At 38.9% G+C, this 23,346-nt stretch overlaps 1 protein-coding gene across 1 annotated transcript; it reads left to right on the top strand.

The window, feature by feature from the left end:
- Nucleotides 1-2,749: 2,749 nt before the first annotated feature.
- LOC122662579 (6,7-dimethyl-8-ribityllumazine synthase, chloroplastic) lies at nt 2,750-23,079 on the top strand. Its single transcript, XM_043858245.1, has 8 exons — nt 2,750-2,956; nt 3,072-3,184; nt 4,180-4,275; nt 9,356-9,451; nt 10,689-10,767; nt 10,926-10,972; nt 12,216-12,275; nt 22,672-23,079. Exons 1-8 carry the CDS (start codon nt 2,827-2,829, stop codon nt 22,708-22,710), a joined length of 660 nt encoding a protein of 219 aa, XP_043714180.1. The 5' UTR covers nt 2,750-2,826; the 3' UTR covers nt 22,711-23,079.
- Nucleotides 23,080-23,346: the final 267 nt, after the last annotated feature.

Here is a 23,346-nt window from a genome sequence, read left to right as displayed (position 1 = left end):
ATAAAGCTTTCTTCTGCGAGTCAACTTCAAACCCTCCGGCCGGCTGAACGCTGGACCAGCCGCCCCTGCAAGCAAAGTGCAAAAATGAGGAATCGGAGACGGAATCGGACAGTGGCGATTCTGATCCGGATTCGGAATCGGTTAGAATCGGTCCACATGTCCAAAAACATGGACATTTATAGGATTTGAATGTGAATAGGATTAGTCAAATCGGTCAAAATCGAGATCCAGGATCATGGCCGATTTCGATACATATCAGACGATTCAATGATCTGATTCTTGATTTTAAATCATAACCCAGATGAGGCTATAAGTAGGGATATAAACAATAATTTAGATATAAATGGGTTCATGGACATGGAATAGTATAGCTACTCTCCTTCCTTCTCTTAAGAACATCTCTTGGTATAAAATTGGATCCAGGGCTAATGCATATTGTTGGTTTGATCCATGGATTCTTTGTTCCTCGAAAACTTTACCCATCTCACATCCCCTCCAATCCAGAATTTTGTTTTAGTTAAAGATATTATAATTAATACTAATTGGAGCACTGATTAACTCTCGTTATTTCCCTCCTGATATTGTTAACAATATTTCTAATATTTACATTCCTATAATTGATGATACTTGGAGATGTACTCTTTCTAAATTTGGATCTTTTTCCACTCAGCTTGCTGCTAAATCCATTTCAAATTCTCAATCAAATCCAAACCTCTCTAAATGGTGGAGATGTTTTTAAGAAAATTAATGTTCATCCAAAATTTAAAATGTTCTTTTGGCGTGTCTTAAATGTAGGACTTCTCGGCAAGGCTAGTCTATCAAAGCGGATGGCAATCGAATCTACTTGTCTCCTGTGTGGTTCTTGTGATGAGTCGATGTGGCGTCTCTTTCTATCTTAATTGTGATTGGACTAAGCATATGTGGGCTTCTAGCCCCCTTGGATTGAGAACAAAACTTTTCTCCAGCCCCTCGTTAATTGTGTCGTTCCCTTTTCCTTTCTAATTCTTTGGGCAAACAATCTCCTGTTTGGTTTTGTTTAGTTTTTATTATTACATGTTATTTTATTTGGGATGTAAGGAACAAAGTAATTGATGGATCAGGCTTAGTTGATCCCTCATGTTGTGATGCGATTTGTAACAAAATGGATCTAGGATTTGAACATTTCTCCCGCTTATTACCCCTATGATAGTACTTCTATGGAATTTGTTAGTAACATTTCAAATTTCTATTTTTCTAATTTTGAATACTCTTGTCTTGTTTTAATATGCGCATGCCTTTTTGAACCTCAATTAAGATTAACAAGTTGGGCCTTTTGCATTGTCATATCTGGGCAGGCTGTTAATATAATTGCGAGTGATGTCAACTCGATGGATATTTTGGAAATGGACCTCACAGGGATGCTTCATAGCTGGAAACAAGCTTCGAAATCAAACATCAATATCTCAGAAGTTTGGAGCCCGAACAAAGAACTACTAAAGATTCTTTCTTGTGAATTTTTTAAAAGTCCCTGGTAGTCTCTTTCTAAAATTTTAGAACTTGCAGAACTCACAGACAACTTTTCTCTTTTAACTATCTAGTTGATACTAATCTTATATCTATGTTAAAATGTTTGGCTAGAAAAACTCTCATTGAGCATAATGGACTTCGAGGGTTCTCACTTAAATTTATATATATTTTAAAGCAATATATTCTATAATTTTTTTTTTCATAAAAAAATAGGAATGTAAATGGATTAGATTCGACACGGATCTACTACTATCCAAATACGAATCCGTTTATCAAATGACATATGTGTATATGATCCGATGTCCAACGGAATTTTAAAAACTAATATCATATATTAATTCGGGCGTTTTATCGGATATCCGATCCGATAAACTATTCATTAGTAACCGAATCTGACCTACATCGATTACGGATTTTTGAGTCTGATTATCGATTTTGACTCTGATTACCAAAATATCTTTATAAAAATATTGATAATAAGGATAATATAATAATATATCATATGGTTTTACAAAAATATTGAACTAATCGCATTTTACAATCTAATAGTAAATTATCCAGGTATTATCCGATTTGAAATGAAACTATCGGAATATCTTTCGGATGGATTCAAATATTTTTCAGAAACCAATGATGTATTTGGTATGCATTTCTTGTAATATATTATAGGTTGAATTTTTGAATAATAAAAATAATTATTTTTATTATCTAAGAATGCATACCAAACACAACCCTAAATTCAAGATTTGAAAACTTCTAAACAAATTCGAACATAAGTTGGACATGGATTTTCGGCCATCCATTTACATCCCTAACTATAAGCGAGGACAAGTGGGGTTGCTAATCCCTACGGGCCAATTATGAGACCTGAATAGGCATTTGAGGGTAGGTTTGTGAGGGAAAGATATTTGAACCACTTATAGTGTGAGAGGGCCTAGGTGAATTTACGTAAACAACCGCAAGTAACCGAAGTTTGTTTTTTTGGTAACACCAAGTAGCCGAAGTTGCTCCCACGTAGAACGGGTCGATGATTCAGCATTTCAGCAGTGGCTGAATTGGCTCCCGAATCCCAATGGAGTTTGGGTTAAGTGAATGAATCACTGTTTTTTTTATTCTTTTTTCGTGGGGTAGGAAATAGGCATCACCATTGATGTGTTTATGTGACCTTTCGGTCTCTGCTCTCAGTCTCGAGTATCGACTCTCAATAGCCAAGAGCACGGTTGAAAATTCGATCTCGATTTCTTCCCATCACTCATCTGTGACTTTCCATTTTCTGCCGCTGCAACTCTAGAGAGAGAGAGAGTGTGAGTAGCTGAAGGTATGGCTTTGTCCTTTGGTTCTTCTGTTGTTCACCGTCACTCTGTGTCTGCTTCGAGATTTGCTCCAGTGGTTCCATCTCTTTCTGGAAGCAATGGAAGAACACTCATTTCGTTTTCCTCTTCAGTTCGAGGTGATTCTCGGTCCCATTCATCTCTCATTTCGTACGCCGACCTCTCTGTATATTTTATAGAGTTCTCTCACTGACGTATACAAATTTCGGCTGGTTCTTGTTTTGATTCATTTAGGTTCTCCATCCAGTTTAGCACTTGAGAGGAAGGGTTCTTCGTTCGCACAGACAGCAGCAGTCCGACATTTAATTGGATACTTGACCAGAACCGAGGGTCTTCGCTTTGCTGTGGTGAGTTCTTCCTTTGGACATTAGTGATCTCTGTGAATCGGCTTGGTGATTTGCAGATTTAAGTCTCAAATGTTAAGAAAGCTATCAGGACATTTTTTCCCCCTTTTTTTTTGTTAAAACCAAAATAATTAAATTTTCGAGGCTTAGTTTGTGTTTGCTATGACTATGATTCTTCCTCGTACTTGGCTTATGGTTCTTAACTGATTCTGCGACAATGTCATTTGGGTTATGGTTACTGGAGTGTACCCTCATCTGGTTGCTTTGCTTGTAGGAGCATCATCCATTGAGAGTTATGCTCCATTTGTTCGTGGGGAATAATCCCACATCGACTAACTCTGGGACGACTTCATGTAGCAGTTGGCCTCTCCATCTACCAGTAGCTTAAGCTTTTGTGTCGGATACTTCAGTAGTTCATATTGTACTTCCTAGTTTTGTGGTTCTGCATTTTGCAGGATTTGTACACGATTTCAGTTTATGCTAGAGGTTCGAAGTTTTAATTCTCTCCTTAGCCTTCCTCTTGGACTTCTATTTAACATAGTTGTAAATGCATTATGGATTTTTGGTTCATTCTACCTACATCAGGTTGGTTACTTGGTTAGAACTCTTAGCTCGCTGTGAGGTAGTAATTATTATCATTTCTTAAGGTCTTAAGAAATTCTTCACGTTGATCCTTATTCAAAAAATTCTCCGAGCAAATGTCCTGTGTTGATCATGCCCTTGTTTCATTTGGGATTTTATCTGGCTCCAGGTAGAGCAGAAGGTAGACCAAGATCTGCAAACCTGTCTCCTTTAGTGGGAAGCAGGTTTTATTGTGAATTTTGAGTTTACTCAATTGTTTGTCCAGGATGTGGTGCTTCCTCAATCTCACCTGCTATGTCTTATATTTTGATTCTTAATATTTTTTAGAGTAATCCTAAATCCTTTAGTTATTCAGCTGTTTTTATCATTGGCTGCTCAATTTTATAATGAATTTCTTTTGGTTTTATGTTTCAAAGGTTATAGCACGGTTTAACGAGGTTGTGACAAAACTACTGCTGGAGGGAGCTTTGGAGACTTTCAAGAGATATTCAGTTAGAGAAGAAGACATTGATGTATGTGTTTGCCTTTGAAACTTTAGTGTTAAGTAACTTCTGTTTCAAACTTTTTTTTTGGGGTAGATAAATGTGATCTAGTGGACTAGTTTTTGAGGGAAGACTATGGTCTAAAGTAAATGAATGAGTGTAATGGCGTGTTCTCTTGAATGCTATTTTTACTATTTTGCCCTGTTATCCTGCTGATATAAATTACAACTTTATTAAAGTAGCAAAAAACCTAATGATACAACGACTACAACAAAGGAACAAAGCCAAAACAAACTCAAAAATACAACATATCAAAGCTACTGTCAGATTGTCACTCACACTGTAGGCTATGCATTGATATGCAAACTAAAAAGAGTTCCTTTTTGGCACCGCCGTTAGCTGGCTCATTGACAAAAAAAGTTGTGGGTCCTTTATTTTTTTGGGGGTTGGGGTGGGTAATCAGAAAGATTTATTGAAACAGAAAGAAGATACTTCCCCCAGAGGGTGGGCCTCAGCGCAGTGGTAAGGTTAGTCCATCGTGACCCAGTGGTTGCGGGTTTGAGTCGGGAAACAGCCTCTCCGCGGATCGGGGGGTAAGGCTGCGTACATTATGACCCTCCCCAGACCCCGCAGTGGCAGGAGCCTTTTACACTGGGTACGGCTCCAGAAAGCACCTGCTTAAAATACAATTACACAAATAAGTCTACTGTTTTCTGATCTCTGAAAACCGACACCGTGAATTTGTATGATGAAGAGCCCACCAGCATACACCTAGCTGTAGACAGAACCCCTATATGAAGGGACATCGTATCTATCAAAGACCCTTTCATTTCTTTATTTCCACATATTCCAAACTATAACCCGTGGAATAAGCTTCCACAACCTACTGCCCTCAGCTTAAAGAACTTTAGAATGCCGAACATTGAAGAAATAAAATGGTTCGTATATGGGACCCACTGCACTGCTTTAGATCTTTTAATTTCAGAGGATATTTACTCCAATAATTCACAAGAATATAATAGTGGCAGGAGTCTTTCTCTGCTTGACAAAGAAACATTAGGAAGCTCATATTCTCTAGAAATGAGGTGATTAGTGTTAGAATACTATCTTTGAGAAATCAGTCCAAATGAAAAACTAGAGTCTGTTGGGGACTTGGGGTATCCTTTCACAAAAGTCAGCTATGGATCGAGGTCCACTTGTTCCAGAGGCATAATAACTTTCAGAGTTTCAGTTGAGACTTGCTGCAGATGAACCTGAACTGTTCAGCTTTCAGACCCTTTCTGTCATTATTCTGCTGGCTAAACTGCAATGGCTTGGGCAAACCCGATAGAGCATCATACCGTGATTATCTCCCAATCACAAAGGTTTCTTCTGAAGACTGTAGTCTGACTGCCTGAGATCTGGCATTACCTAGCCAAAGAGATCTCAGCCTGTCTTCTTTAATCCTTATCATAAATAGTGTCCAAAGTAGTAGGAAACCCACTCTAAGAGATTGATCTCTGATCCCAATATCATTGAAGAAACTTGTATTCACCCCATTTCCCACCACCTATTTATCAGCTTAGAGAAAAGTATATCTGTTATTTATCATTTTCCTCCAAGGGGCCATGCAATAGGAAGAAGTCACAAACATAGTTTTCCATCTGGTTTAAGCCCTATTTTGATGCAATAACAATACCTCAAAGACTATGCACTTCACCAAATTGGTGGAGCCACTTAGATAGCCATTCTTTGTCAATATCCTCTAGTCTATGGAAACCAATTAGCCCACCCAACTCAGGGCTAAGCATTTGTTATACATACCTCTTTCGATTTGACTAGATGATAGCTTGCACCATCCTTCCACCTTGCCGAAAGAAACATGTCTGAACAGTAGAGAAATAGCAGAATGTTGGCTAGAGAAGATTCTATAGCATGATTTTGCTTCCATTCTATAAATAATTATTGATCTTCCAGCCTTTTCCCCCCAGCTTCCAACACTGATGTGCGCTTAAAGTAAGTTTGCCTCAAACAGAATTCGATGCTTTTAAAAGAGGACAAAGCTCTAATTTTCCTATCTAAATGAGGTAATCCCTAGGGTTACTTCTTGGAAGTAAGTGAACCAATAACAGTAGACGAGTTTCTTTTTCACCCAAAATGAGGAATCCAGAGTTAACGGTTACTCTTGCCCAAAGAAGAGTGGTTTGTTCTTGGCTAGCTAACTCAACAGGACTGGGAAATATGGTGATTGCTCTTCTGTTACTGTTGTGACTGGCACCCTATACATGAAGGTGCTGGGTTAAAATGGAACATCCATAAAAGTTGATCTGGATGACCTAGCCCCAAAGGTGGGGGACAAGGTTTCAAGTGTCTTTCTGTATCTGCCGATACTAACCGATACGGTATGGTACTGATATGATACCTAAAACAAAATTTTGTATTAGTACATGTAGGAAACCTCTTCTTTAAATATAATCAATTGAATGCACTATACTTCTTGTACTTTTTTCTCCATTTTCTACAGGATATATTTTACGTATTACTTATTTAGTGTGTTTTATGCTTCAAAACTGTTTGTTTTACATATTTTCTAAGCATTTCCATGCGTTTCTTGACCATTTCCGTATGTATCTTTGGTGTATCTTACGTCTCTTCGATATGATACGAGATTGTCTTTTAAAATCACCCTTCCGATACCGATACCTTAAAACTTGGTGAGGGAGAGTCCCAATGTCTGATTTTCAAGGTGGGTGCATGTGATCTCTCCCTTCAAAGTTACAGCTGTCACACCCTGGTGCAGAACAAGAAGACATGTTCCAGGTCATCGAAGTTCAGCACATAAAACCATATTGTTCGCATCCTCATTCCTCTGCTCTCTTCCTACTGGTACAAAAGTCGACCTCGAATCAGGGAAACCAGGGGGGATCGATTGCAGCCAGGATCAACACCACAAGGAAGAACAAATTGAGTATAACTGAAACTTTTATTAATTTTTTTTCTTCCTTTTTTCTGTTTTATATGAAAGAAGAACATAAAAGAAAAGGATAAGAAGAAGAAGGGGATATAGATAGATGAAGGAGGGTAGGGGATAGGAGGGGGTAGGCTATCTCAGTCTTGGGTCTCTCACCCACAGCTATCTCAGCTGTTGAACACGAGTCTTCTCAGACCAAACACTTGCAAGCAAGCAATAGAAATTCCATTAATCAAGTCTGAATTCAAGTACAACTGATGGGGCCTATTTATAGCTTGGACTAAGCTTCACAAAATAGAAAATCTCAAAAATACAAACCAAACAAAAATAGAAACTAAATCCAACTAAAAGGAAACAAAGGACTGAAATAGAAACTTAAGAAAATAGAGACTTCTAAATAAAAGCTAAGCCTACTTTCTAAATCTGAAATTAGAAACTAGTACTAACTTGCTAAAACTGAATTTAGAAAACTATCTAATCTCCTATTACAACCAAACTGGAAAATAGAAACAAGGTAAACTGACATAACTAAACAAAAATAGGAACAAATCTGTCCATATGTGCCCCCAAATCACTGTTCACGTGAACAGTAACTCGGGTACTGTTCATGTGAACAGCAACTTCTTTTTTTTTTAAAAATTTATTTTCTGTCTTGGTCTCTTATCTTCTTCATGGTTCTCTATGGGCTGGGGCTGCCTTAGGTGATGCACCATCGAACCAACAAAAACTTGCCACATCATCAGACCAGGCTGCCTCTCACAGCTGTCAAATCCCACAACCTTGCTGGGCTGGTTTTGGGGCTTGTTCCTGCGGGTACATATGGACTTTTGATCTACATCACCTACTCTCTGTTATACCCTAATTTTCCATTCTTCTAGTTGCTGTGGAAACTAAAAAATACATCTGTTTTAAGCTTTATGACATAGAAACTTGATCTTAGTTGATTATCAGCCAATCGATCCCCCCCCCCAAACCCAAGAATGGAAAAAGAAAAGTTGGTTGACTTGTAACTTTTATTTTTTATGGTTTTTATTTCTGGAATTCACTTTGATTACTGCTTACAGGTGAAAATTGCATGCCTAGATATTTTATTGAGATAAATCAGATAAAATAGGCTTATTTTAGTGGAAATAAGCTTTGGTTTGGGTTACAGTGTGTTAGGCCTTTGGTCCAATGGGTTTTCACTGTAATAGGGTGTACTTTAATGAACCTAAAATATGGGTAGGAGGTAGCGATACGAGATTTACTTTATTAGTTAGTCTGTTTCTTATTCAATTGTTATTAAAGTGTTTTAGTTAAGCTGGAATAGATCTCTATGAATCCAGCCCTGTTTCAAGTTGTTTTCTTTATTATTTTATTGTTTCCTAGTCAGTTAAGATCATCTTCATGGTAAGATATTGGCTGGAGGAGTTTAAGGCATAGTTAGAGTCCTGTTTAAAGTCTTTTATATAAGTTTGTAAGGGGTTACAACCGGACGCACGAATTTGAGTAAGGAAAGTTGGCTTTTTGCCTTTGGTTCTGTGGTGATTCCGAATATTTCCTGCTCTAGTGATTCAGTAGGACCCCTGATGGTGATTCCAAGGTTTGGGTACTGGCGGTTATTACAGCTCTGCAGATCAGTGACAAGTTAAGTTCCCTTTGGATATCACTGGTTCAGGACTAGCACTGCATTAATGTTTCTGGTCTTTCAATTGATTCTTTTTTAGTGGCTTGTCTATCAGCCCTGTTACAGCCCTATTTTTCCGGTCTGTATAAACCTTAATATAACACTGTTTTACCTAATCACTAATCGAACCTTTTTCTTCTTGCTGGGAGGGGGGGGACATTTTAAATTTACCTTAGCTCTTCTTCCAGCTTTCTAGCTCACAGAATTTACATAAAGCACTTATTCCTATTGTTGTTTGTTTTAGTTGGGTCATTAGTTCCGTTTGCCCTACAGCATAGTCAATACAATTTCACATTACTAACATGAGATTAGTCCAATTTGAATGACCAGGCTATTATATGACTAAGATGTCTTCTATCATTTGAGTAATTTGGATACTTTAAATTTGGGATTCAACAATGTGATGAAAAACACATAAGCTTGAGTCAGTTATCGGTCTTACTTTCATATGAGCACTTTTTTAAAAGGATATTGTCATCTTGTCTGTCCACCAGGTTGTATGGGTTCCTGGTAGCTTTGAAATTCCTGTTGTAGCAACAAAGCTTGGGAAGTCAGGAAAATATCAAGCTGTTTTGTGTATTGGAGCTGTGGTAAATTTCCTCCACTTTATCAAATTCTCCTCTTCGATGCTATGCTGTAGTAATCTAATATCACATTAATTCATTTCAGGTTCTCCTTTTTACTGTTTATCTTGCTTAAAACGGTCAATACTGAACATCTCTTCTGATGCATTATGGGGATAGTGTTCTTCTTACAAATATGAAGAGTTCCTAAAGGAGATATAAAAACGGGAGTGAGGAGTCATAACTAGACTATTGAATTCATTAGAACTCCTAAAATACTTCTGAAATGAATATTTTGACGTAACAAAATTTATACATGAATTTAAAATATAAAATAGCTTCTAAAAAAACTACTACCAAAACAAGTCTTACATCTGATTGAACCCTTGCAGTGAACTCAAATAATCCAAAATAGGATTTTCCTATGCAGTTCATATCCTGTCCATCATTTGACCATATCATGTTGAAAACACGTCCAAATTACTGGACTTGGACTTGTTGTAAAGGTAATCAACTAGTGCTTTTTAATGATGCCAATGTTAATAAGTTTAGACAAGTTTTAGCACGAAACCCTGGGTCACAAGTAACAAAATATTGATTAGTGGAACATGGATCTCGATTCCATACTTGATGGCCATCATAAATCACATTTTCTCTTATGTACCTTAACTGTTGGTGTCCACATCTTGTGCCTCCTGCTTAACACATGATTGTCATGTGTATTTACTTTCAGTTATGCTATTGTATGTTTGCATGGTTCTGCATTCATGATTTGATGTCGTAACTAACCAACAAAAGGACCAGTTGACATATAATGGGTGTTAAGAAGTCATGCTATGTTACAAAGCCTCAGGTATAGACATATATCAAGGAGACCTGACTTCCAAAACTTAGGGTGGGGAATATTGGTCTTGATTCCATACCTGACAGCGTATCATAAACCACATGTCCAGAAATGGGCACAGGTATGGGGAATTGGGGATTTGGCTAAAACGAGGTAAAAGAAGTGGGTGTTTTATGTGTCAAAAACAGAACGGATTCACCAAATTTCTTTACAGCTGTGTCAGTCTCCAACTGGGTGTATGTATGATACATATTCCATATGCATACCCAGGCTGTGTCACGTTTACTGCACATGGATACTTCCCAGTACATGCAGTGTTCTGGTAACAGAGGTCATGGCAGCTTCCATTGTCTTTTTTTTTTTCTGGTTTTAAGTCAGACATGTTTGTCATTACTGCCCTAAAGATTTTCATGTCCGTAGGTAAGAGGTGATACCACCCATTATGATGCTGTTGCTAATTCAGCTGCATCTGGAGTACTTTCAGCAGGTTTAAATTCAGGTATTGTGGTGGATGTCGTTGTTTTAATTAGGAGCATGATTATATTAAGTTCATTTCTAGTCTCCTTGATGCATGAAAACTGCTAATTGAGATTGAATTAATCAAGTGCTTTTTAGCAGTGTGCCAGCTAAAAAATCCTAATAAGTAATGAATTGCAGGTGTTCCTTGCATATTTGGTGTTCTGACATGCGATGACATGGATCAGGTAAACTTACTGTTGACTTTACATTTTTATGCTTGTATGATAGTACCAATGGATTGTGATCTGTCTAGTTGAATCAGAACTGGCCAAGTGTTATGGTCTGCCTAAACTCCAATCTTCTGTTATGTGTTAAAATAGTAGTGTAAGGGTAGTTTAGTCTTTGTTCTAGTTTATTTCCCAACACTTTGTAATGTCGGTTTATGTAAGGGCATACTTGTCCTTTTTATTCTTTAGACTTTATTGTAAATAAATCAGGAGCAGACCTGCGGCAGCTTATTCAGTTCTGGCCGCAGGTCCTTTCCCTTCTTGGGATTTGCGTGCTTCCCTTTCTCCTCTCTTCTTCTCTTTCTCAATACTCTGGTCTGATTATGAGGTTCTGGTTTTATAACAGTATGAAATATATTTAGAAAGCCCTACTTGAAAATTGTGTTTTAAAAAGCCCACTCACCAAAATTCTCTATCAAACACAACTAAAATATATCTTTTTCTTGTTCAGCGCTTATTTTCAGTTATTGAAATGACTTGGTGCTCTCTCCATCATAAATGGTAGCTAGAATGATGAAAGTTTTTTTAGTGATACAAAAGCAATTAATCAAGAAATTTGTGAACAGACTCTGAAGCTGCCAATGTTTTCTTCTCCAACACTCTTTCTGTATAGTTCTCTGGCATTTTTCAAATATTAAATTTATTTGCAACTTTAAGTTCTAGCCATACATATAAATTGTGTATCAATGATTATTGGCATTCTAATGGTGTTGAAGTCATTTTTATGTGCTGACGTTGGTGAGGATGTGAACAAATGTATTATTAGCTTGTGGATATGCCTGAAACAGATTTTGTTTAATTTTTATGTTGTACAGTGAAAATTGTTTTGCAAGATATCTTTTCTTTCCTTTGGTATCGAGATGAGGAAATTCTATATTCGGGCACATTCTTTTGCTTTTTCTGTACCCTTTCTACTATTAATGCTTGGTTTGGACTAAACCACCCTTTGCTTTGGAATATGAAGAAGGGTAGGGTTTCTTGGGAAGTGGGAGGGAAGTTTTATCCACTGCAGCACAAAAGATAAATTGAGGCATGAAAATAGCACCCTCATAAAATTAATTGGATTTTCACTATATCCACTCTTCGACATAACATACTCATTATTAATATAATTTTTCTGATGACTAAAATAATTTCCCTTCACATAATGCAAGAGGCATAGTGCTGAGACATAATGGATTCATTTTCTTTTCCCATACAGGCTATAAATCGGGCAGGTGGTAAATCCGGAAACAAAGGTGCCGAGGCTGCTTTGACCGCTGTAAGTTTCGTGAGTTTTTATTAAGTAACATTGTTGCTAGGTTGATTTCCCTCCTGAGGACCTCTACTTGCTGAGAAACTGGTAAAAATAACTGGTTCATTTGCTAGAGTGAAGCCCTTGGGGTGAGTTAGTTCTTACCAGACTTAGATACCATTTTCCCTTTTCATTTTTATTCCTCGAGTAGTAGGAGCTTTTATTTTAGACGAGTGAAAAACATTACAGAAATGAATGATCATGAAGATGGGAAAACAAAAATTATATTGCACAACCTATAGCTTTGAACATGGCTCATATTCTGAAGGATCTTGATCCACCATTTACGTAGTACCACTTAGACTATCTCCTTTAACAATACCTACATATTGGTTGATCTTAAAGTGGGATGGATGAAATGGAGAGGCGTGTCCGGAGTGCTATGTGACTGAAGTATTCCTTTAAAGCTTAAAGGAAAGTTCTATAGAACTGTTGTTCGATCGGCCATGATGTATGGAGTAGAATGTTGGGCAGTTAAGAAGTGTCATATTGATAAGTTCTGTGTAGTAGAGATGAGGATGTTAAGATGGATGTGTGGAAAAACAAGGAAGGATAAAGTACAAAATGCACATATAAGATTAGACTTGGGAGTTGCCTCGATCAATGACAAGCTCCGAGAGGTTCGTTTTAAGGTGGTATGGTCATATTCAATAGAGGCCTAGGGATGCCTTAGTAAGGAGGAGTGATATGATTCCGATTGAAGGAGCGAAAAGAGCTAGGGGCAGTCCTAAAATGACCATAGGAGAAGTGGTGTGGAAGGACATGCATAGTCTAGGTCTTGTACCAAGTATGACCTCGGATAGAGCCTATTGGAGGGCAAGGATCCATGTCGCAGACCCCATTTAGCTGAGAATCTCCTGACGTGCTGGGTTGTGCCGCTTCTTTCCTCTTACTATCTTTCATCTTTTTATTTATTTCACATCTTTCATTTCCCATCTTTTTCCCCATCCTGCTTTCCCCATTTCCCTTTTTGGTTAGAACTCTGTTTTCCCTACTTTGTTTTGTTTGGATCCATGTAGCCGATCCCATTAAGTTGGGATAAGGCTGAATTTGTTGTTGTTACAAGTGATCATGTTGATGGATTGTTATAATCTGGATAATAGGGACCATTTGATCAGTTGTCTCTTATGCTGTTCTACAGGGTGGGAAGTGGGAACACTCGATAGTCCTCTTGGGTGTGCACATTAAATATTGCATGAATGAAGGATGCCCCAATCTTGCAGTCCTGATGGTTTATTCTTTGTGGAACCCATGGTCATTAAGATGCCTAGAGAGCTTGGGTTTGGTCCTTCTGTAATTGCATAGACACTTGGATTGTGAGTAAATGACATAGTTAACACCTACTGTGTCAATACTATATCCAAAAGGTCTAAGAGTGTAATGCTATGTATAGACCCCCCCCCCTTTTTTCTTCTTTTGTCTTAATACATAAACAAAAAAAAAGCATAGTGTGTAAAACAAAACCAACAGATGTCTGCCTGGCCTAGGCTGTTACTCTTATGCCTAAAAACTGAGACACTAACTAATGTAATTCTAGATGGCTAGATTACCAACTAGAACCAATAACCAAGATCTGCTAAGGTTGGAGGAATTGGCTAGAGCAAAACAAGTGAAATTCTGAAATTAGGGTTAGGGTTAGGTGGGGTTTAGGGTTTGGTGGTAGGGTTAGGGTAGGTTGGTGAAAGGAAGTCTTCTAGTGGTCCTGAGATGTTTTATGGAGATTGGGTATGTAAACAAAGATGAATATTGAATTAGGGTTTGGGTTTCTAGGTTTTGGGAAAGCGGAATGAAGGGGAATCTAGGGTTTAAAGTGGTCACCTAGGCCTGGAACCAGAATCAAGTTTCCCATATGGTGAGAAAAATTGAACCTAGAAATGTGGGGTTTGGATGAGTGGATAGGTCTGGACAGGATTTTGGGTTTGGGGAATGGAGTTCGAGTGTGGAGGAATGTTAGGGTTAGGTTTAGAGGATAAGAAGAAGAAGGGTTTGGGGTTGGGGTGTTGTACTTACTTGCTGATTGAAGTGAGCTTGAATCCAGTAGCAGAAATCCCAGTAGTGAATTGAGCCTTCAAAATATCGACTGGGGCAGAATTGAAATAACTTGAAGCTTGAATGCAGATCAATGGAGAGAGAGAGGCAGTGAAGGCTATCTCAGCCTGGGCATCCCACCCTCACAGCCTATCTCAGGACAGCGTTGTTTGCAAAACAAATTCTTCATTCATTAAATCGTGGGGGCCTCTCAGGAGCTCTTACACATATATATAGCTTATGGCTGGACAGAATTCAAACTCTAACTATGACTCAAAACTTAACTAGGACTCATAACTGAACTAGGAATGCTAACTAGGACTTCTAACTAGGATTCAAACTTGCACTAGGAATCTCAATTAGAATTACAATTTAATAAAAGACTGACTAACAATAACAACAACCATAACCTTGTCCCAACTAAATGGGGTCGGCTACATGGATTTGATAGAGGCTATGACAATAGTAGAAAAGAGAAGTAAAAAGGAAAATAAGTAAAGAAAGAAGTAAAAGCAGTAGTCAAAGCAACATCTCAGAAACATCCCCTTACAAGGGGTCGTCTACACGGGTCCTTGTCCTCCAAACAACTTTATCCGCGGTCATATTAGAATTGAGCCCTACAACATGCATATCCTTTCTTACCACTTCTCCAATATAGTCATTTTAGGCCTGCCGTTACCTCTTTTAGCTCCGTCAAACTGAATCTGGTCACTCTTTTTTACTGGTGCATCCATGGACCTCCATTGTACATAAGCATATAACCTCAAGCGGCTCTCACGGAGTTTGTCATGGATTGGTGCAACTCCCAATTCGGTTCTAATAGAATCATTTCTTATGTTATCTCTCCTGGTCTTGCCGCACGTCCTCCTCAACATCCTCATCTCTGCTACACTCATCTTATCTATGTTACTCTTTTTAACTGCCCAACATTCTGCCCCATATGTCATAGCCGGTCTTATTACTGTCCTGTAGAATTTTCCCTGAAGCTTAACAGATATGCATTTGTCACATAACACTCCCGATGTACCTCTCCAATTCATCCATCCTACTTTAATTCTGTGGGAAACATCATTCTCTATATCACCCTCTTTGTTAAAGGTTGACCCCAGGTATCTAAAGCAATCACTTTGTGGTAGCTCTCACTCCTCAAGTTTCACCACTTCATCACCTCTCCTAGTTTGACTGAAGTTACACATCATATATTTTGTGTTAGTTTTGCTTTACTTAAAAACTCTTGATTCTAAGCTTGATCTCCATAGCGCTCCAGTTTCACATTAATCCCTTTCACTGTCTCATCTATCAAAACAGTATCATCTGCGAATAGCATACACCAAGGGACCTCATCCTGGATGTGCCTAGTTAGATCATCCATGATGAGTGCAAACAAATAAGGGCTTAGAGTTGATCCTTTGATGTAGATCCAAGTCTCCATGACCTGAAGAAGCCCCCTTAATCATAGGGTTTTAGTAGGAGCCTTAGTATAGTTTTCAATTCTATACTTAGTTTTTTTTAGCAGCTTTAAGGACTTGATCCTATTGGCTGAGATTGTTTTATTCTCATTGGTTCCTAGGGTATCTTTTATTTCAGCTGTTTTAAGTGATCTGATCCTATTGGTTGTTAGGGGATTTGATCCTATTGGTTGTTAGGGAATATTTAAGTTGTTTTAAGTTGTCTTAAGTTGTTAAGGGTAGTTAGGTCTTTTCCCTTTAAGTGTTTTAACTTCAGATTTAAACCTCCACGATTTAGAAAGGAGGAGTTTGAATTGCAATCTGATTTGGCCCTTAGGCCCTTATTAATAAGAGATCGTGGGAGAGGCTCCTCCACCAGTTTTTATGTTTAAAAAAATCGAGCTTTTGTTGTTGGCCTTTGCAGCTGCTGCTTCTCTCTTCAGAGACTCTTGTGTGTCATATCAAGACCCCCCTTGTGAGTCATGTCAAGGTTGAAGGGCTGGTGGACTCCAGTGACTCCTTGCATCTTGTAGATCGGGAGGTCCTCTCTTAGCTCTTCTTCAAGTTGCTACTGTTGGAGATCAGTATTATTCAAGGAAGTAGTTTATATAATTCTGAAATTACTTTCCTCTTCTTAATCCTCCACTTAACCCTAATCGATTCCTATAACCCTAACCTCACTCTAAAATCTGTCCAGCCTTATCCCTCCACTCAGAGTCATTCAAACTTCAGCCATAGATCCCTTACTACCTTCCCTCCACTCGATCTCAGTTACAGCCCATTCCAACAGTTAAAACCCTAATCCCCTTCATTCCCCATTAAGCCCTAAAACTCCAATTTTCAGATCTTATACTTCCCACCACCAAAAACCAACCAAATTCCAGTCGAGTTACCCTTCCACTGTCCCCTACCTTTGATCCAAGGCCCTGCCCCAAAACCTCACTTTAAACTCTAAATTCCATAGTTTTCCTAATTTCTAAAACCCGAAACCCTAACCCTAATTTTGCAGAATTTTCAAACTTATTTAAACCTTGATATTTTTATACCATAATAACCCCCTAGGTCTGCCTATTAAAACCATATAAGATTCATCCCCAAATTCTAAAACCTAACCCTAGTTTTGGCCTAGAAACACCTAAATCTGCCAATCTGTTGTCGGATTTAGAGAAGGATTTGTTATTGGCTTCTAGTGGGATTATTCCTATCTAGAACTACATTATTTGGTATCAGAGCCATGGATGAACATGGCAACCCTATTGTGGACCCCACACTACCACCCCCACCTAATCCCATGGCAGTAATCATGGACATGCTGCAGAAGTTAAATGACAAAGTGACACGATTGTAAGAACAAAGGCAGCCGGTGTCTCTTATAGACAACCCTCTCTATATAGAGGAGGACAAATTTCAAGTTCATTATGAAGTTCATGGAACTTTGGGAAGGAATCGACATCACAAAGATCATTCCAGAAGTCATAGGGACCACAAAGATCATTCCACGAACCGTGGAGATCACAGGGACAGAAGAAGACATGATAGAGGTGGTTACAGAGAAGATAGGGACAGAATTAGAGAAGATCTCCAAAGGCCTAATTTTGAGGAGTATTTGAGGTCCTATTTCACTGCTGATGAAGTCACTAATAAGAGGTATGATACACAGAAGGTCAAACTCGAGCTGAAAGAGTTTGATGGGAACCACGATCCCCAGGTGTTCTATTACTAGCTTGCTGCCCTGGACAATTACTTTGATTGGTATGACTTGCTTGAAGACCGAAAGATGAGATTGGCGCGTACCAAGTTGATTAGCTCTGCCCGAGAATGGTGGCGAAAAATAGAAAGAGACATGGAACTTGATGGCCATGCACCTACTAATTGGGAAGACATGAGGTATGATTTGAGGGAGAAATACTTGCCCAGACATTACAGAGCTCAGATGCAAGACCAATTCAACTCCTGACGACAAGGGACTATGACTGTAGCTGAGTACATGCAGAAGTTTGATGCTCTTCTTCCCGTACTGACACTAGAGAAGGAGCTACTCAGATGTTTTCTCGAATTTGGCTAGGATTGAGGTTAGACATTATTAGGGCTATTGGAGTGGCTGATGTTAGAGACATCAATGACTGTTTTGAGAAGGCATTAAAGGCTGAAGAGTTAATGGCTGCCAATAGAAGATCTGATTCCTCTACTGTCGACACCAACAAAGCTTTTCAAGTCCCCAAGTCTACCACCAATGGTTATACTCAAGCAGGACATACTACTGCTGGTTCTACTCGATCGGGCTATTATGTTGGTAGTTCTTCTCGCCCTACAGTCCCCCCACTTGCTGAACATAAGGGTAAAGCTCCCATGGACAGCAGTGAACCCCACAAGTGTTTCCACTGCAATGAGCTTGGACACTATGCCAAGGAATGCCCACAAAAGCATAAACCTGTTAATGTGGCTGCCTAGGCTGGGAACGATGAGCAAGGTATATATGCATTACCCCTTGGTAGTGATGACGACTTAGATGGTTACTTTGAAGATATGGATGGTGGTGCTCGAGGTGTCCATATGATTGCTCAAGTTTTCATGGATGATGTGGTTGATTGTGAAGAGGTAATTGGGAGCATTTTACAGGAAGGCAATGTCAAGCAAGTTGCTGCTCTTGAAGAAGTGGAGCTCGAAGAGAAGATTGTTAACATTGAAGACCCTATGGAGTTTGATCACATAGATTTTGTGATGCCCCCTTGGTTCTTTGAAGAGAAGGCTCCACGACTTGAAAACTATATTCCCCTTGTTCCAGCCTCAACAGAATTCTGCCCCGGAAGTGTTGAAGCTGCTGTCCACATGTTGCTTCCCCCTCATCATCACAAAGTTCGTGGACGAGTTTCTTCACACAAGCATAGTACTTGGATTTCCACTCATGCTGTCAACCAGCTCAGCCCCAAGTTGCAAGGGTGTTGCATAGATTTCACCCATTCATCGGTGATGAATGTTTCTAAGTCAGGGAGGGTTGATGTAGATCCAAGTCTGCATGACCTGAAGAATCCCCCTTGTCCCTCGATAATAGGGTTTTAGTAGGAGCCTTAGTATAGTTGATTTCAGTTCTATACTTGGTTTTTTTTTAGCAGCTTTAAGGATTTAATCCTATTGGCTGAGATTGTTTAATTCTTATTGGTTCCTTATCTTTTATTTAAGCTGTTTTAAGTGATCTAATCCTATTGGTTGTTAGGGGATTTGATCCTATTGGTTGTTAGGGAATATTTAAGTTGTCTTAAGTTGTTAAGGGTAGTTAGGTCTTTTCTCTTCAAGTGTTTTAACTTCAGATTTAAACCTCCATGATTTAGAAAGGAGGAGTTTGAATTGTAATTTGATTTGGCCCTTAGGCCCTTATTAATAAGAGATCGTGGGAGAGGCTCCCCCACCAGTTTTTATGTTTAAAAAAATCGAGCTTTTGCTGTTGCCCTTTGCTGCTGCTTCTCTCTTCAGAGACCGTCTTGTGTGCCATATCAAGACCCCCCTTGTGAGTTATATCAAGGTTGAAGGGCTGGTGGACTCCAGTGACTCCTTGCATCTTGTAGATCGGGAGGTCCTCTCTTAGCTCTTCTTCAATCTGCCACTGTTGGAGATCAGTGTTATTCAAGTAGTATATAATTCTGCAATTATTTTCCTCTTCTTAATCCTCCACTTAACCCTAATCGATTTCTATAACCCTAACCTCACTCTAAAATCTGTCCAGCCTTATCCCTCCACTCAAAGTCATTCAAACTTCAGCCACAGATCCCTTACTACCTTCCCTCCACTCGATCTCGGTTACACCCCATTCCAATAGTTAAAACCCTAATCCCCTTCATTCCCCCTTAAGCCCTAAAACTCCAATTTTCAGATCTTATACTTCCCACCATAAAAAATCAACCAAATTCCAGTCGAGTTACCCTTCCACTGTCCCCTACCTTCGATCCAAAGCCCTGCCCCAAAACGTCACTTTGAACCCTAAATTCCATAGTTTTCCTAATTTCTAAACCTGAAACCCTAACCCTAATTCTGCAGAATTTTCAAACTTATTTAAACCTTGATATTTTTATACCATAATAACCCCTTAGGTCTGCCTATTAAAACCATATAAGATTCATCCCCAAATTCTAAAACCTAACCCTAGTTTTGCCTTAGAAACACCTAAATCTGCCCAATCTGTTGTCGGATTTAAAGAAGGATCTGTTATTGGCTTCTAGTGGGATTATTCCTATCTAGAACTGCATTATCCTTGGTGTAACCTAATTGTAATTGGGAATTCACTACTTTGGCCCTCTACAGTTCTGACACTCGTCACCACGCCCTCATACATGTCCTTAATTACATCCACAAAGTTACTTGAGCTCCTTCTCTTACCTAAGACATGCTAAATGAGCTCTCTAGAGACTCTGTCATAGGCCTTTTCTAGGTCGATAAAGATCATGTGGAGGTTCTTTTTGTAAGCTCTAAAAATTTCCATAAGTCTCCTTAGAAGGTAAATAGCTTCTGTCTTGGATCTTCCTGGCATAAAACCAAATTGGTTCTCCGATATATCAGTGTCTCTTCTTAAGTGGGCTTCAATGATTTTTTTCCTATAGTTTCATGGTATGACTCATTAATTTTATGCCTCTATAGTTATTGCAGTTCTGGATATCACCTTTATTCTTATAAATTGGAACTATAGTGCTTCTCCTCCAGTCATCTGGCATTATCTTTGTACTCAAAATCTTGTTAAACAACTTGGTTAGCCAAGATACCCTCCGTACTCCTCAGCTCTTCCACACTTCAATTGGGATCTCACCCGATCCTGGTGTTTTGCCTACCTTTATCTTTCGTAGAGCCTCTTTAACTACAGCCTCGCAAACTCGATGTAAATGTCCATGACGTGTGTAGACTTCAAGATTACTCCTTTCCACTTCCGAATCCATCCTATCAGTCAAGGTAGCTCTATTAAGTAGGTTGTAAAAATATTCACCCCATCTCTCTATAATGTCCTTGTCCCATAATGGTACTCTACCATCCTCGCTTTTAATGCATCTAACATGGTCCAAATCTTTGCTCTTCCTTTCTTTTGTTTTAGCTATCCGATTAATTACATGTTCCTTCCTTTGTATTAAGTTTTTCATAAAGGTCATCATATTTCTTCGCTCTTGCTTTCCCCACGACCTTTCGAGTTTCTTTTCTGGCTGCATAATATCTCTTTATTCTCGACCTCGTTAGTCCTTTTGCATGGTCTTAAAACGATCTTTCTTAGTCTTTATGGCTGCTTGGACCTCGTCATCCCACCACCAAGACTCTCTAGGGGCCAGACGCATACCCTTTGAAATCCCTAGGGCTTCTTTAGCAATCCTCTTAATACAAGTCGACATCTCAATCCATATCTCATTGGTATCTCCCTCAAAATTCCATTTTCCTTGTAGAGGCACTTTATCGGTAAATGATTCTAGGAGAACTCCTTGTAGTCGCCCCCATCTTATCTTCGGGCAAACCTTTTTCGCCTTCTTATGTTGCCTCGTACCAAGGTACATATCCAAGACCACCAATCTATGCTGAGCAGTTAAGCTCTCTCCGGGTATAACCTTACAATCCTTATGTAATAGTCTGTCAAACCTTCTAGTTAGGAAGAAATCTATTTGGCTTGCATGTTGCCCACTCTTGTAGGTAACTAAATGTTCTTGTCTCTTTTTAAAAAAGATATTTGCAATGCACAAGTTAAACGCTATCACAAAGTCTAACACTGAGATCCCCTCTTCATTCCTTTCCCCAACTCCGTATCCTCCATGAACCTCTTCATAGCCTCTACGATCTCTGCCCACATGTCCGTTAAAGTCACCTCCTATAATAATTTTCTCTCCCTGACCAAAACCTTGCGCTAAACCATCCATGTATTCCCAAAATTGTATTTTAACATTCTCATCTAATCCTGTCTGGGGCACGTACGCGGTAACTATGTTGATAACCTCGTTGTCTAGGACCAGCTTGATAGATAGGATCCTATCTCCAAATGTTTTAACATCCACTACTTCGTTCTTAAGGTCTCTGTCCACCACTATGCCCACTCCACCTCTCCCGCTTTCATCTCTCAAGTACCATAGCTTGAAGTCATCTAACGCCTTGGCTTTGTGACTGACTAAAAAAATTAAAAAATAAAAATCCTAACTCAGCCCTCAATTTTAACTGTTGGTGTAAGGATTCCCCTACACCTACCAGATGGCTACTCATGCTGGTGTAGGGAAGACACCTGTGGCTGGTTTTAGACACCCAATTTACATCACTAACCCACTTATGAAACTAAGGTTTGTACCAGGGGGAATTCCTTCGGAGCACCTGGTCAGCTAGCCTTCACCAATGCTTTGATGACCATGCGCAAAGAATAAACCATCATTGTTTGCATGATGTAATTTCCCTCTAGGATAAAGGTTATGGTTGCGGGGTCAAATGATCTGGCAGCTACATGAACCACATTAGTCAATCAACAAGTTGTCAACCCAAATATACTGTTGTGGCTCGAATATGTATGTGTGGGATTTCTTTAGTCTTCATGCTGTAGAACTTGATTCTCAATCTGTTTAAAGAACGTATCAGGAACCCCATTATGTGGACCGAAGGACTGGGCAATTTCCTTGTTACTTACAACCTGAACTGGACTTTTTCAGATGCCATCTGAACTTTTCATCACTTAAATCTGGCTTTCCAGAAAAAATATGATAGGTTTTGGCACTAGTTGAAATTATTGGATGTTAGGTCTAACCTTCCTCCACATCACTGGAAATGTGAAGTGTTTTAGACAGGAGGAAAAACACTATATATCCAACGTGTGACAATTTTTTTTTGTTGATTGTTTTAGTTATAGGATCAAAGAATCTGTTAACGGTTTATGTGGTTTGGTGCAGATTGAAATGGCATCGTTGTTTGTACACCATCTGGAGTGATTAATGAAACTATTCTCATAATCTCCTTGCCCAATAATTAGAACCAGGTTCTGGTTGAAGATGCAGAAACATTATCTATGCACAGGACAACATGCTCGTGCAAATTGGAGCCACAACTGGAAAAAGGGCTTTTTGATAGTTTGCTCTGAAACGTCATTTTTGCCTGAACAAATTCTTCGAGAGATAATTGATGCTTGCAACAGCTTCCCCTTTCTGTAATTTTATGTTCCCTTTCAGCTCCATTACTTTTTTTGACGCCTTACGTTTTGCTCCAGTTATTGATAATTTATAGACCAAGCTTGTTAAGATTGGGGCCTCTATAAATTGGTGATGATCTAATAGTTGGTACTTGTCTAGAATGAGACTAGTCGAAAAGTTGTTTCATTAATATAATAATTTGGACTGGGAATTATTAGACATGTTTTTGAGTCGTGATAAATGGAGTCTTATTTGTGGTTATAGTTGAACCATTGTTGCATAATGAATCCCATAGAAATCGTAATTTGTGGAGCACGAGTCTATTTTCACGCTATTATGTTGAAGGAATGATAAAATGTTGAATCATTTAGATGTGTGGACAACATGGAATATATTAAAAGGGTGTACCTAGTGCACGAGACTCCCGCTACTGTAGGA

Source organism: Telopea speciosissima, chromosome 5 (assembly GCF_018873765.1).
Source record: "Telopea speciosissima isolate NSW1024214 ecotype Mountain lineage chromosome 5, Tspe_v1, whole genome shotgun sequence".
In the NCBI taxonomy this organism is placed as follows: Eukaryota; Viridiplantae; Streptophyta; class Magnoliopsida; order Proteales; family Proteaceae; genus Telopea; species Telopea speciosissima.
Note: the sequence above shows the minus strand (reverse complement) of the source record. Positions and strands in the feature narration are given on the sequence as shown.